The sequence below is a fragment of the Haliotis rubra genome, unplaced genomic scaffold (genome assembly GCF_003918875.1).
Source record: "Haliotis rubra isolate DU_JTF1 unplaced genomic scaffold, ASM391887v1 Scf382, whole genome shotgun sequence".
Classification (NCBI taxonomy): domain Eukaryota; kingdom Metazoa; phylum Mollusca; class Gastropoda; order Lepetellida; family Haliotidae; genus Haliotis; species Haliotis rubra.
The window spans coordinates 533660-548439 of record NW_025767060.1 but is presented as its reverse complement, the minus strand read 5'-3'; the positions used below and the strand labels follow the sequence as shown (position 1 = coordinate 548439).

The 14780-nt window shown below is 42.6% G+C and overlaps 1 protein-coding gene across 1 annotated transcript; it reads right to left on the bottom strand.

The window, feature by feature from the left end:
• Positions 1–9120: 9120 nt before the first annotated feature.
• On the bottom strand, positions 9121–14283 carry LOC124286405. The gene is made up of 4 exons (XM_046722773.1): positions 14205–14283; positions 11600–12163; positions 10084–10275; positions 9121–9386 (listed from the first exon to the last, which is right to left on the bottom strand). Exons 1-4 carry the CDS (start codon positions 14281–14283, stop codon positions 9205–9207), a joined length of 1017 nt encoding a protein of 338 aa, XP_046578729.1. The 3' UTR covers positions 9121–9204.
• Between the last annotated feature and the right edge of the window lie 497 nt (positions 14284–14780).

Below are 14780 nucleotides of genomic sequence, written 5' to 3'. Positions count from 1 at the left end.
AACAACCACATGGTACTATGGGCCTGTTGTATCCCCGAATATCTCAGTAAAACAACCATGGGGCAGTGGGGGCCTGTTCTATCCCTGGATATATCAGGTAGACAAGCATGGTGTACTGCGGGCCTGTTCTATCCCTGGATATATCAGGTAGACAAGCACGGTGTACTGCGGGCCTGTTCTATCCCTGGATATATCAGGTAGACAACCATGGTGTACTGCGGGCCTGTTCTATCCCTGGATATATCAGGTAGACAACCATGGTGTACTGCGGGCCTGTTCTATCCCTGGATATATCAGGTAGACAAGCATGGTGTACTGCGGGCCTGTTCTATCCCTGGATATATCAGGTAGACAACCATGGTGTACTGCGGGCCTGTTCTATCCCTGGATATATCAGGTAGACAACCATGGTGTAATGCGGGCCTGTTCTGACGCTGGATATATCAGGTAGACAAGCATGGTGTACTGCGGGCCTGTTCTATCCCTGAATATATCAGGTAGACAACCATGGTGTAATGCGGGCCTGTTCTATCCCTGAATATATCAGGTAGACAAGCATGGTGTACTGCGGGCCTGTTCTATCCCTGAATATATCAGGTAGACAAGCATGGTGTACTGCGGGCCTGTTCTATCCCTGAATATATCAGGTAGACAAGCATGGTGTACTGCGGGCCTGTTCTATCTACGTATGTCTCAGGTAAACAACCATTGGGTACTGGGGACCAGTTCAATTCACGGATATCTCAGGTAAACAACCACTGGGTATTGGGAGCACCTGTTCTATCCCCGGATATCTCAGGTAGGCAACCACGCGGTACCGGGCACCTGTTCTATCCCGGTTCTATCCCCGGGATATCCATGTAGGCAACCACGCGGTACCGTTTCCTTGGACTAAGATACGCCGTGATTTAACGGAAATAGCAAATTGCATCGGCACCTGTTCTATCCCCGTTCTCAGAAAATCTCAGGTAGGCAACCACGCGGTACCGGGCACCTGTTCTATCCCCGGATATCTCAGGTAGGCATCACCAGATTACACCAGATATTGCCATTGTGCTCGGCTATTCATACTGAACAGAATGTTAATATCACACAACCATCGTTATCGTCACTACAAAATGAGTCATTGTTTTGAAAACTTGGTTCTTCAGTTTTTCGTTCTGTTTTTGCGTTTAGATGTGAAATTTAATTATTTCTTGAGTGTCATTTTATCCAGATACAAAATTAATTTGAGATTTGAATACATGTATGTCCATTTGCTATTGTTGATGGTAACATATTGATACTATGAAAAATATGGGATGTTGCAATACTTTTTCCATTATTTAGAATTATCAATAGCATGTTAAAGTTGAGGACTATGAGCAATAAATGTGATGCTGACTCTTGTAGTGTTCCAAGTTATGGAAACGTTGGTATCTCATAGAGGCCTGTTACAAATGTTCTACAACCTGCAAGCTTTGTTGGCACAGGTCAGTTGTACGTAGTTCTGGCCAACCCTGCACCAAAGCTGGGATGAACATACTGTGGAAAATGATCCACACAGACAACATTTCAATTATAGACTGTATCGCCTACCAGACATCTTTCCACCGTGCAGCATCTACAACACGCAGAAAATCTGACATTAAAACTATTTTAGATATTCATACGCATGATCTGATTCTTGCATTTAAAATAACATCAGTTTCCTTCTCCCGTCAAGTAGTATCTTGTATATAACTCACGTGCATAAAGGTCTTTTGAAGTGGAACAATGCTTTATATATTTTGTTTTATATTTGTTATTTAAATCACTAACGACACAACGTGCAATGTAATAAGGGAGAGGGGTATTTGGAGATCTGGTGCCAATATGTTGATGTTTTATATCAAACTTTAAAATTGCTAGCCGCGCCGTATTTACGTTGAAACATTCATTTGGTTTTGAAGCTGTTTTATAAGCAGACACGAGTTGATGGTATACTTACACAGCTTTATCATGTAATGGAGAGTGTTATCAGTGCAGTAAAGCAATATGATAAACTTGGTATCCAAATCTGATAAATATGCAAATTCAATACACGAACTACTTTTTAAAAACTCCATACACGCCATACGAATCCTAAAATGTTTTAACATTTCATTGATGACGTCGTCGCGAGCTTACAGGGGCTTTTCCATTGCGTGGGCGAGTTTGTAAACAAACATGGCTGCCACATTATCAAAATTGGAGATTCTGTAGGAATTGATGACAGAGGTTCTGGAGTCGTTACTGCAGTTATTGACATTTAAAACATGAAACGAAGTAGTTCGTTCAAATTGAAGGTACGGATTATAAGGCACAAGTGAAAGGCGATTGTCTAAGAAATGTTCCAACCAAGGATCACAACAAAGCCGACAACGATTCGATTCCGTCAGGTATTAGAAACTAGTATTGATGAGGTGATCACTCGTGAAATCTGACCGATTTGGTTGTTCCTTTTAGACAGAAAGATCTGATTTTATGCAAGAGTTATGCTTGCACTATATTAGGTACAAGTCACACGCATATGCCGCCGTCATGAACGACCTTCACCTTGGTGTACCGCTAAGTATTCTTACGCGAATGCTCGATTCGCTTCATATAAATTCACGTTGCTTGTTTTAAGAGTAAGTTTAAGAATGACATTTTATGATGAAGAAATTATTAACCTCTTATGATCTGTATAACTGATATCATATTTTCGGAGTAAAAATATGTATACGTTCGCCAAAAGCTTGCATAATACAATTTGTATTCGTAATGTATGCACAGGCGGATCCAGACTCACTCACTCACTCACTCACTCACATGCATATAGATGCAGATAACCAGAAAACCTGTTCCACAAGACGATGGAATGGGATTTGTATGGAACAAAACTTTAAAACACCCTAATCCTATTTTCTTGTCTTCAGTCTGTATTCACAAACTGGCAAGATAATCATTTCAATTATTCGTTTCAATTATTCAAGCTCGACATTAACCTAGACAATACCACAATGTTGTAACCAGATCTGTATCTGCAATATCCCTGGAAACAAGTTTACAAAACTCAATCACACAGTCGCCAGGTAGATCACAGAGTTGAGACGGTTTATCCTCATGTCTGTGGAATATTTACTCTGTGTTTTGGTGTCGACGGTGTTGATGGATGTGTCGATGTCGAGGAGCGACATTGAGTATTCGCCTTATGGAGTACTGATGTGCCGTGATCTGTGTCGAACAACTGGAAAATGCCTCGTCTATCGTACAGATACTTCGCAGTTGTCGTGCACCCTCTCCTTTAAAGCGTCAACTATCCAGGGATATGTTGGAATTACCGTAAATACTCTTTCATTTTATTCCTTTCCTAATAGCTGTCTGTGCATCGCTGGTCCGACACTCTCAGACACCGCGTTCTCTGTGATGAGTTTCCGGGGTTATGAAACCACGTTTCTAGTGTAGCTCTTTGAAGGGTAGGGAGGCTTCTATTGTAGCTGGATGAAGACAAAGGATGTTTGGGAGGTTTCTGATGTAGCTGGGTGAAGGCAAGGGAAGTTCCTGTAGCCGGGTGAAGGCATGAGGGTGCCCCGGATATATCAGGTAAACAACCACATGGTACTATGGGCCTGTTGTATCCCCGAATATCTCAGTAAAACAACCATGGGGCAGTGGGGGCCTGTTCTATCCCTGGATATATCAGGTAGACAACCATGGTGTACTGCGGGCCTGTTCTATCTACGTATGTCTCAGGTAAACAACCATTGGGTACTGGGGACCAGTTCAATTCACGGATATCTCAGGTAGGCAACCACACGGTACCGGGCACCTTTTCTATCCCTGGATATCTCATGTAGGCAACCACACGGTACCGGGCACCTGTTCTATCCCTGGATATCTCATGTAGGCAACCACGCGGTACTGGGCACCTGTTCTATCCCTGGATATCTCATGTAGGCAACCACACGGTACCGGGCACCTTTTCTATCCCTGGATATCTCATGTAGGCAACCACGCGGTACTGGTCACCTGTTCTATCCCTGGATATCTCATGTAGGCAACCACGCGGTACTGGGCACCTTTCCTATCCCTGGATATCTCATGTAGGCAACCACGCGGTACTGGGCACCTGTTCTATCCCTGGATATCTTAGGTAGGCAACCACGCGGTACCGGGGACCTGTTCTATCCCCGGATATCCCATGTAGGCATCCACGTGGTACCGGGCACCTGTTCTAATCCCGGATATCCCATGTAGGCATCCACGTGGTACCGGGCACCTGTGTTTAACCTGAATCCCAACTCACATAACGAGTACGAGGACGAGGTTTCTCTTTAAATGTTTCCTTTCATTGCCAGAAACTTGTAAATGTTTCACACAGTGGCTTCCATACCCCGGACTGCATCATTCCGTGTTTCCTTGGACTAAGATACGCCGTGATTTAACGGAAATAGCAAATTGCTTTTATCGCGGTATATTCAACTCACACTTACTCACTCACTCACTCACTCACTCACTCACTCACTCTTCGTTCTCAGGAGCGGAACACTTGCGACAAGGGAGAGATACAGATCAGGAGCCGGACTGGACACGTGTCCATCTGTGTCAGCAACGAGGTGGCACATCGGAAACACATCTCCCAATTCGTACTAGAGATAACGCTGGTCATATGAAATGTTTCTGGGGAACCGACGGACGTTTTCATTACCACGCTTAAAGTTATTCTTCAAATTGACGTTTGAACCGTCATCCATTCGCCAACGCTACATTTCCTGTACGGTTCAACGAGTCTTTGTTGAGCCCTACACATAATGTGTTACATTTTGGTGCATGTATACTCATGTAAAAAGTATCGCAACATCTATGATTTCATCCCCGATATAGCAATTTGTATATTTAAATGTGCAATTTATGTGCATGACTGTTTTGACAATTGATTTTAAATATGCACGCACTACGATCCATAAAATCACGTGCAATATCCGTCTTTAAGCAAATATCAAGTTTCAGTGAAATATTCTTACAGTTCGACATTATCGGTTAGATCCTCCAGTACAAAGTTTTGATGTATTGGGGAAAGCCCGTCACCATGAATCAACGTCTGATAGAGTCAATGATGGTGGCGTCAGAGATGTTACGGCAGTAGACGGAGATTACACCAGATATTGCCATTGTGCTCGGCTATTCATACTGAACAGAATGTTAATATCACACAACCATCGTTATCGTCACTACAAAATGAGTCATTGTTTTGAAAACTTGGTTCTTCAGTTTTTCGTTCTTTTTGCGTTTAGATGTGAAATTTAATTATTTCTTGAGTGTCATTTTATCCAGATACAAAATTAATTTGAGATTTGAATATGTCCATTTGCTATTGTTGATGGTAACATATTGATACTATGAAAAATATGGGATGTTGCAATACTTTTTCCATTATTTAGAATTATCAATAGCATGTTAAAGTTGAGGACTATGAGCAATAAATGTGATGCTGACTCTTGTAGTGTTCCGAGGTATGGAAACGTTGGTATCTCATAGAGGCCTGTTACAAATGTTCTACAACCTGCAAGCTTTGTTGGCACAGGTCAGTTGTTTGCAGTTCTGGCCAACCCTGCACCAAAGCTGGGGTGGACATACTGTGGAAAATGATCCACACAGACAACATTTCAATTATAGACTGTATCGCCTACCAGACATCTTTCCACCGTGCAGCATCTACAACACGCAGAAAATCTGACATTAAAACTATTTTAGATTTTCATACGCATGATCTGATTCTTGCATTTAAAATAAAATTAGTTTTGTAATAACAAAATGGAGTATGTTGTATATAACTCACGTGCATAAAGGGCTTTTGACATGAACAATGCCTTATATATTTATTATTTATTATGGAAATACATCACGAGCAAAACGACCGCCTCCGTGGTGTAGTGGTTAGAGCGTCCGCCCGGAGAGCGGAAGGTCGTGGGTTCGATCCCCGACCGGCTCATACCAAAAGACGTTAAAATATGGTACTTGTTGGTCCCTGCCTGGCGCTCGGCATTAATGGGTACAACAAGGACTGGTCGGCTCGGAGTCAGTATAATGTGTCTGAGTGGGGTATTCCTGCTTCACTGCGGCATGGTATCTCAGTGGGCTAGCACTATAAAACCAGCTTCAGTCTGGGCTAGTACAAGCAGCCACACATACACATACACACGCATGCACGTCGTCATATCAGCGAAATATTCTCTAGCACGACGTTAAACCCAATTCCACCACCACAAGCAAAACAACATGCAATAGAAGGGTATTTGGCGACGTGGTGCCAATATGGTGATGTGTAGCTTTAAAATAGCTGGTTTTGCCGCATTCATTTGGTTTTAAACTGTTTTATAAGCAGAAACGAGCTGATGTTATATTTCCACAGATATATCGGTGATAATCCTTAAATCATAAGTGAGTGATGATTTCACTGACTCATAGTTTCTTATCACTTTTGACCCGAGAAGATCCGGGGTAGAATTGGACTTCAGCAATCCATGCTTCGGGATCGGGTAGTGAGTGAGTGAGTTTAGTTTTTCGCCGCACTCAGCAATATTCCAGCTATATGGCGGCGGTTTGTAAATAATCGATTCTGAACCAGACAATCCTGTGATCAACAGCATGAACATCGAGCTGCGCAATTGGGCGGTGATGATTTATAAACAGTGACAGCTAGAACACGTGTTTACTATAATGTCTGTTTGTAATTGAAAAAATATACGGTTTCTTTACTTGAATAACAACAAAATTGCTACCCCAGCAACCGTTGGGATGATTTTCAAATCACAATCAAAACAATAATTTTCAAAGCATTTACGTTGTGTCTACTTTCTTTTGAACGTCAGTTTATATCCACAATAATCACACGATATGTAGACCCAAGTAGTGACCTGCTTCCATTCCGTAGTATGTTGACAGAGGAATTGTACTTTGGCATGTGTCACTAATTGTGTGATCTTGGGTATAAAATCTACTAGATTGCCTTCATGGTCAGCACGATCCCACTGGTTTCATCAAAGGAGTACAAAATGTCGCTCGCTTTGACCTTCCAGTTCTCTCCTATACCAAGTGACACCCCAACCAAATACACTCACTCACTCGTTCTGTGCGGGCTACATTGTGATCAGTGCAGAGTCGCTCTTCAGATACACATCCCGTTGCTGACGAGCTAAACCGCAATAATCCGTTAAGAATCAGTCATTAATCCTTATGGTAAATTTACCTCCATTCGCCGCGCAATGACTCCCCTTCTTGTAATTCTCTTATATTAATTGTTTAATTTTCTTACTCCTCGGTGCTATTACATGCAATGTTGCTGATGTGACTGCGCGAAACGAACTCACTGAGGTTGGGTCGGCCGTCCTCACACTGCATGCATTCTAAGTAAACTTAGGCTCAGTATTTTTCGTTACACTGCTATACTGAGTCTATCAAAACCCTCGTAGAAGGTCACGTCAGCTAACCTTTTGGAATGACCAATCAGAACACAGCTTACCAAATCGCGAAAGTTAACATTCGCACATACCGTTTGAACCTTTGCCTAAAAAACGCGAACGATTCCGAATGCTATTTTTCGCCCGATCGCTTCCGAGGACGCAATGAGTAAAAAGTCGCTGAAAATAGCGTTTTTGTCAATATTCAAGGATGTCATCTTGTGGAAATATAAGCTAGTAGTAAACAGGTCAAATATCTGTGTTTATTGCGGATTTTTGTTTGTTGATAGATCAGTGTCAGCGACCAGGGAAGAGAAAATCCAAAAACCGTTTTGTAAGTCCCGCCGAACCCTAACAAGTGGTCGTTGTCTGATTGGTTAAATCCGTTCGGCCGTCCGCGTTTGATTGGACGGTCATAGGTTGCTCAAAGGTTAGCTGACGCGACCTTCTACTAGGGTTTGTTAGACTCAGTAAAGCAGTGTAACAAATAATACTGAGCTTAAGTTTACTTAGACTGACACTGCATGGAAATGCTACTGATTTGTCATGCTGGTCCCCGTCTCGCATATCGCAATATACGAGCAAGTTGGCGCGCGTAAAGGGAGCTTACTGTAAGGTTTGTAACAAGACCGTTTGCACTGAATAGCAAGCTGAGCTCTGCTTGGCCCATGTATAGTGGAGCTTAGGTATTAAACAATTAGACAGTCATGTTTAGCGCCCAGGCCTTGGGGATAGTGTTTACATACCGACAACACCTCTAAACATTTTCATTGTTTATACTTGTACACATTTTTAAAATGTATACCTAGAAAGTTTGATAGTGTTACTTCATAGTTACCTCCCCTTTCGACTTTGACTGCAGATCTATTGCCATGTGAGTGACTGAAATGGGTTCACATTGGCGCTTGGTGAAACATATCTTGTCACAGCTGCCTTGAAGTCGCAATCATTAATCTCGACATCTTATTCTAAACATATTTCAAACGTCAGCCGTAATACAAATAGTCGACAATCCGGTGATAGTGAGTGAGTGAGTTAAGTTTGCCATGCCACATCCATTGCTATTTTCATGTGGAGTATTTGTTTTTATCAGATGGCATCTCGGGTTCTGTAACTGGAAATACACCCCTACAATGCATGGCTTCGACTCGTTCCTGGGCTATTATATTGGAGCAGAAGACTACTACACTCACACCAGAGGTAGAGAAGGTTGCTGGTAACACTGCTTTAACTCATGCATGGTACAAGAAACGCAGTTGTGTGAAGGTTGGTTGGTTAGCTGGTTGGTTGGTTTGGTTGCTTGCTTGCTTTGTTGTTTAACATGGCACTCAGCAATATTCCAGCTATATGGTGGCTGACTGTACATAATCGAGTCTGACCAGACAATCCAGTTATCAACAGCATGAGCATCGACCTACGCAACTGGGATACGATGACATGTGTCAACCAAGTCAGCGAGCCTGACCACCCGATCCCGTTAGTCGGCTCTTACGACAAGCATTGGTTACTGAAGACCAATCCTGATCCGGACAGCCCGGGGGTAGACATCATGAGCACCGAACGGTGATATCATGACGGACGAGTCCATGTATGTTTGCGAGTGCCAACAGGGAGTCAAGAATGGCTCCATACTAAAGAAAACATCGGGTTGTATATAATCTTTATTCACCACAGAGTCTCTTGCTTCATGAAGTCTTACCAACATAAATTCAACATTTACATCTATCATTTCAACAAAACACCACATTGGTCGTTAACATCTTTAACTCGGACATGGGTTTGGACATTCACTGACTCCTGCTGCCACGCACCCGCCCCCCTCCACGTACTTCTTCCCTGACCCACAACAGCGGGGCTGGGACACGCCCCCCTGACACTCCCAGTAGGAGTTGCAGTACAGATGATAGGAAGTTCGTCGACCGTCCACTTGACCTCTACACGGATCTTAAAACGAACAGAAAGGTTGAATATTAGATGCAAGAATTTTACAGCAGTTCAGTAAATTTTGAATTAACACTTCAAAACGATTTAACTTCACAAAACTGTGTGGAATATGACCGAAGACGTATAACTTATGAAAAATGATTCTGGCAAAAATACGAAATAAACTATATAACAGTAAATGACCAGCCTATATCTGCACAACCCCATTGTGTCGAATTCGGGCTTACAGTTATCTCGACGTAAAAGGTTAAAGCGTATTTCTTAGATAACTTAGAACCTTGGATTACTCGAAGCATTCACGTACGTCCGTTCAACTTCGACAGAAGGGTGTTTGACTGTATGTAAATGTGGAACGATATCATATACATGTACCTCCCATATTCGGATGATATATCCTTTGTGGGCGCATTCCCTATTGTATATTGTCAAAGAAAAGAAGAAGTGTTGGGTTTTTTCTAAAACATTCAAGAGTGAAATAATATAATAATTTCAGAATATATCCCAATGATCGGACTTTCCAGAGTTAATTCTTGAGTCCTCCTTTCGCAAACATTCATTTCCTAGGTTGTTGTCAGTTCACAATAGAAGGACGTATAATTGTTTTGCGTAGTTGAGTTACAAACTGTGGTATTGGTGATCAAAAGTATTGGTCACTTCTGAAAGAAATCGATTATCTGCCCTTGTTTCAGATACTGACCACAAGTAGCGGAACCAGGGTAGTCGCAGATCTTCAGCCGGTCATTCCACATGGTTGTGTACGAGCAATCCTTGGGCACACAAACAAGGCCGGTTTGATTGACTGGAGCTACTTGTAGAAACTTGGCGCAGTTTCCAGGGTATCGAAACAAACCAGGCTCATCTACTAACGATAAAGGTCCTTCGCATGGGTCTGCGCAAACAAAAAATATTCATAGATAAACTTTTGACAGATGAAAATGACACAAAATAGATTTCTACAACGTTACGTGTGGAAGGCACGGTGGCTGAGCGGGTTTGGCGGTTGACTTTGTGTGCTGGCGATTATTTGCCTGACTCGGAGGCTGTGAGTTCGAATCCCGGATTTGACACAATCCAACAGAAGTACTAGAACGGTACTCTACTGAGAAAGTGTAATCCCAAATATAACATATGATACATTTGACCACTTTCTAAATGGCATTGTGTATTAATACGCGAGAGTATATGAATTACTGGGTTCTGATACCTTATTCAGCAATATCAATACTTCACAACAGAATAGTTGAATTTGGTCTACACAAACCGGTTACTGATATTATAATCATATCGTATAATCATTCTGAAATCATTAATGATAAACGTCAGAATTGAGTCTTAATTAAAAGCTGCTTGGAAGGTATTCCATTCATTACGGCGTGTCTGCTTCATGTGGGGGGAAAACCCGAAGTAGCGCATGTCTCAGATATTTACCACTTTGGGGAAACCAACGAAAACAGACATGGTGCTGACTAACATGAAAACAGGAGAGAACCGGGATTCGAACCCACAATCACGGGTGTCTGGCGTCCCCAGGGGACACAACTCTAGACACGAATTGCGGCGCCTTGGACAACTGGTCCAACCGTACCTCTTCGTTGTGGCATTTCTTTTAAGTATCAAGTACTTGACATTATTATCCAACACATTAACAATCCCTTGGGTATTCTGGGTTTGAACTGGTCTTGAATAGCCCACGCAGAGGCGTACGACATGGAACGATTGGTCAGGCTCGGTTACTATGGTGATTACGTCATCATCACCCGGCACCCATTTTTTTGTGTGGCCCGAATCTCTACATCCGTGATATAATAATGATGATAATGGATTTGTAAACGGTGCTCAACGGCGCTGAAATCACAATCTGATTATTATTACCCCAGATAACCCAACCTGCCGGTGAGGAGCTAGGTTAATAGTCACATGACTTATTCCACCGGGTACCCATTTTCTGCAGGGTGAACAGAGGCAATTTTGAACAAAGGTGGGACCACATGTGTCCCAGGTGCTCTGAGGTCCTAGAAACACTCAGGAGTCAACCTGCCAAACATGGTCACCCATCCAAGGACTCTCCGCGCTAAACGAAGCTTAACTTCAACTGAATTGTGACCTGAGATCGATGCTCAGGACCACACGACCACTACACATCATCACAATTGGGCTTTCGCATTGCTAACGGCGCCATAACATAGCATGCCTTCAAACAAACATAAAATTACCTTGGCAAATGATCTCGGTGACGTTGGGTGTCAGAGCCGATAGTCCCGTGTCGTTCGTGACCTTGAAAATACGGTCACTGCTTTTTGAGTACAACATCAACTCCTGCAAGGAAATGGCGTCGCCAAAAGCAACAGACGTTATCTCAATCCCAGCTTCTTGGCATCGCTGAGCATAATCCCCTGCAAGATTAGAATTGAAGGTCGACCCGTCGGTAACAAGGACAACCAGATGCCTCGCCCCAAGGCGTCCTGAGGATTGAAACATGCCCTTAACTAACTTCATCCCCTCGAGGATGTCAGACCCCTTGAATTCTGGCTGGAAAGTGTTGAAGGCGTTGGAAATGGTGGAGGAGTTGGACGTGAAGTCGGCGATGACGCGCGTCGTTTTGCTGTAGGCAACTACAGCGATGCGGATGTTGGAGAGGTCAGCCTTGTCGACGAAGTGTTGGACGAAGGAGGTGACGCCCTGCGCGTACGTCACGGTGTCAGAGTCAGTAGGGTTGTTGCGTTTGGTGCTGTCGGAGTCGTCTATGAGGAAGATGATGTCGGAGAAGCCACCGCACGCTGAAGAGAGAGTTATCAAGTTATCATTCTTTCTTAGATTAAATACGAGAGTCATTGGGTATGGTTTTACGTCGCTTTTGGCATTATTCCAGCAATATCACGGCAGGAGGCACTGGAAAAGGGCTTCACACATAATATCCAAGGGGGGGTCGAACCCGGGTCTTCGGCGTGACGAGTGAACGCTTTAACCACTAGGGTACCCCACCGCCACTATATATAACAACATTATCACGTCGATAGGCACGAACATTTGATTTATTAAACCAATGAGGGGAATCGAACATGAGATGTAGGTACGACATGCTGCATAATCACACAAGTAATAGGTCTTGTCTTGTTTTGTTTGGGTTTTTTTAACGCCGCACTCAGCAATATTCCAGCTAGGTGACGACGGTCTGTCAATAATCGAGTCTGATAATTCAGTGATTGACATCATGGCCATCGATCTACCCAACTAGGACACGATTACATGCATCAATCAAGTTAGCAAGCCTGACTACCCGATCCCGAAGCATGAATTTCTGAAGACCAATTCTACCCCGGATCTTCACCAGCCAAAAGTGATAAGAAACTGTAAGTCAGTGAACGAAAACGGTTTACGCCTCTTAGTGCTGTTATCGTATTCGGTTGAAAGTGGGTCTGCTTAATTTGGGAAGAAAGCCGGGAGCCTCATACATGTACCACTTTGATGAAACCCGTGAGTACGGGAATGATAGAATGATAGGTGATGATTTTAAGAGGGGGTGGTAACCCAGTTTGTTCTGGGGAGGTAGGAGGTCATCAATTTTGTACATAAAAATCTTTTAAAATTATGCATAAAAAATGTGGAAAGGGGGGATGTTGTACATGACATGCAAGGGGGTCATTAATTTGTACATAAATTTTAGGGGTTGGGGGGATGGGGGTCAGTCACATTGTACATGCTTCTTATAAAAATCATCATCACCTCCCCAGCCATAAATTATGCACGGTCCCTTACAGTATGAAACATTTTGGAGCTTAATGTTGTTTAAACACCGAGGCAATATGTATCTCGTGTTTTCAGCACAGGAATTTCATACTTACTTTGAGAGAAGGTGACTTTTGCTGACATCACAAGTAGAAAGCCGAACACCACCCATATACGCAGCATGCTTGAAATCTGTCAACAAAAGAACATCCCTAAGTTTAACATCCCATACAGATTATACAATTGGTCAGCAATGCTGGTGCTTCTATTTGGCTCAGTTTTACCAGAACTGAAAATCACAAAGTATCTCCAACCCTGTGTGTTGTTTGCTAAGCCAATGGACGTTTTCATCGTGTTGTATTGTTTCAATTTACCATGCATAATATTACTCACTCTCGGAGCAGTCTCAGACTCATTGTCATATTTATACACATTGTCATATTTATACACATTGTCATATTTATATACATTGTCATATTTATACACATTGTCATATTTATACACATTGTCATATTTATACACAAGTGTGCTAAGGTGAATGTTTTGGTTTTTTAAAGTTGACACATTTGAAGATCCTTCATTTACGAATCCCTGTAACGATTTCCAACGTGCGAGACGTGGTCTTCTCCTACAAAGGTCAAGGTCATGGTTCACTGACGCTGGTAAGAAGTCGGTGTCAAAGAAAGATTGTTTTCCGTAATTTGTTATTAGCATGGTGACCTTGAGGCTTGAAGCCTACATACATTCTCTATCTATTCAATCCATATTATATATGATACATATTTGTGAATATTGTGGAATATTAAACAAAGTTAGCAGAGTGTGTGGTCCACAGCATACGTCTATATACTCGTGTGTTCGGGAAGATGTCAGCCCCACACCTATGATTGTTCCATTTTCGTGGAAGCCGCGGTGGCTGAGCATGTTACATGGCTGACTTTGTGTGCTGGCGATTAAGTGCCTGACTCTAAGAGTTTGGGTTCGAATCCTTGATGGAACACAACTCAACAAAAGTACTAGAATCTGTACTTTACGGAAAAAAAGGTGTAGTCCCAAATATCACATATCTAACTATATATAAGGCTTGCTTACCTGGGTAGCGTTCTGCACGACCCTCCCGTCTCGGCGTGGATGCAGGTTTGACCACGGACGATTGACCCACAGTGGTCATTCTGTTAATTAACCCCAGGATATGCCGTTATCAGGTCATAACCACAGGTACACTGCATCAGAGATGATGCTGATCTGCTGATAATATGTATTAGTTTAATCTGTCGCTGAGATAATCCCGTCACACCTTATCTGTGCCGGAGGGTTTCGTTACCATCGAGTGGTCTTCACCGAGATGTACTGTACTGCTGTAATACGAGTATGTGCTCTTTTGTTTGGACTTTGTCGTGTTAAACTTTTATTACTATTGATTAATGAACGAATATGTATATACACATATTGGCGTTGCTGATAATCGGTTGTGAAAAGTATACGTATATTGTTTCTGTTACAACATATAGACTAGGAGTAAAATATCCGGAGCATCAGGAATATTACATCGTATTCTGACCCAGTGAATTAAAGCAAGTTCTAGAACTGAAATGCCTGGAGGTTTTTGTAAGCGTCAGTGTGGGAGGGACTGTTTAATGGCGAGGTAGCGGACAATGATATAATTTG

Coding starts and splice junctions, on each gene's coding strand:
- LOC124286405 (XM_046722773.1), bottom strand. CDS start 14,283: ATGACCACTGTGGGTCAATCGTCCGTGGTCAAACCTGCATCCACGCCG. Junction 12,164..14,204: donor TCGTGCAGAACGCTACCCAG/GTAAGCAAGCCT, acceptor CTCTCTCTTCAG/CGTGCGGTGGCTTCTCCGAC. Junction 10,276..11,599: donor CACCGAGATCATTTGCCAAG/GTAATTTTATGT, acceptor TTGTTTGCGCAG/ACCCATGCGAAGGACCTTTA.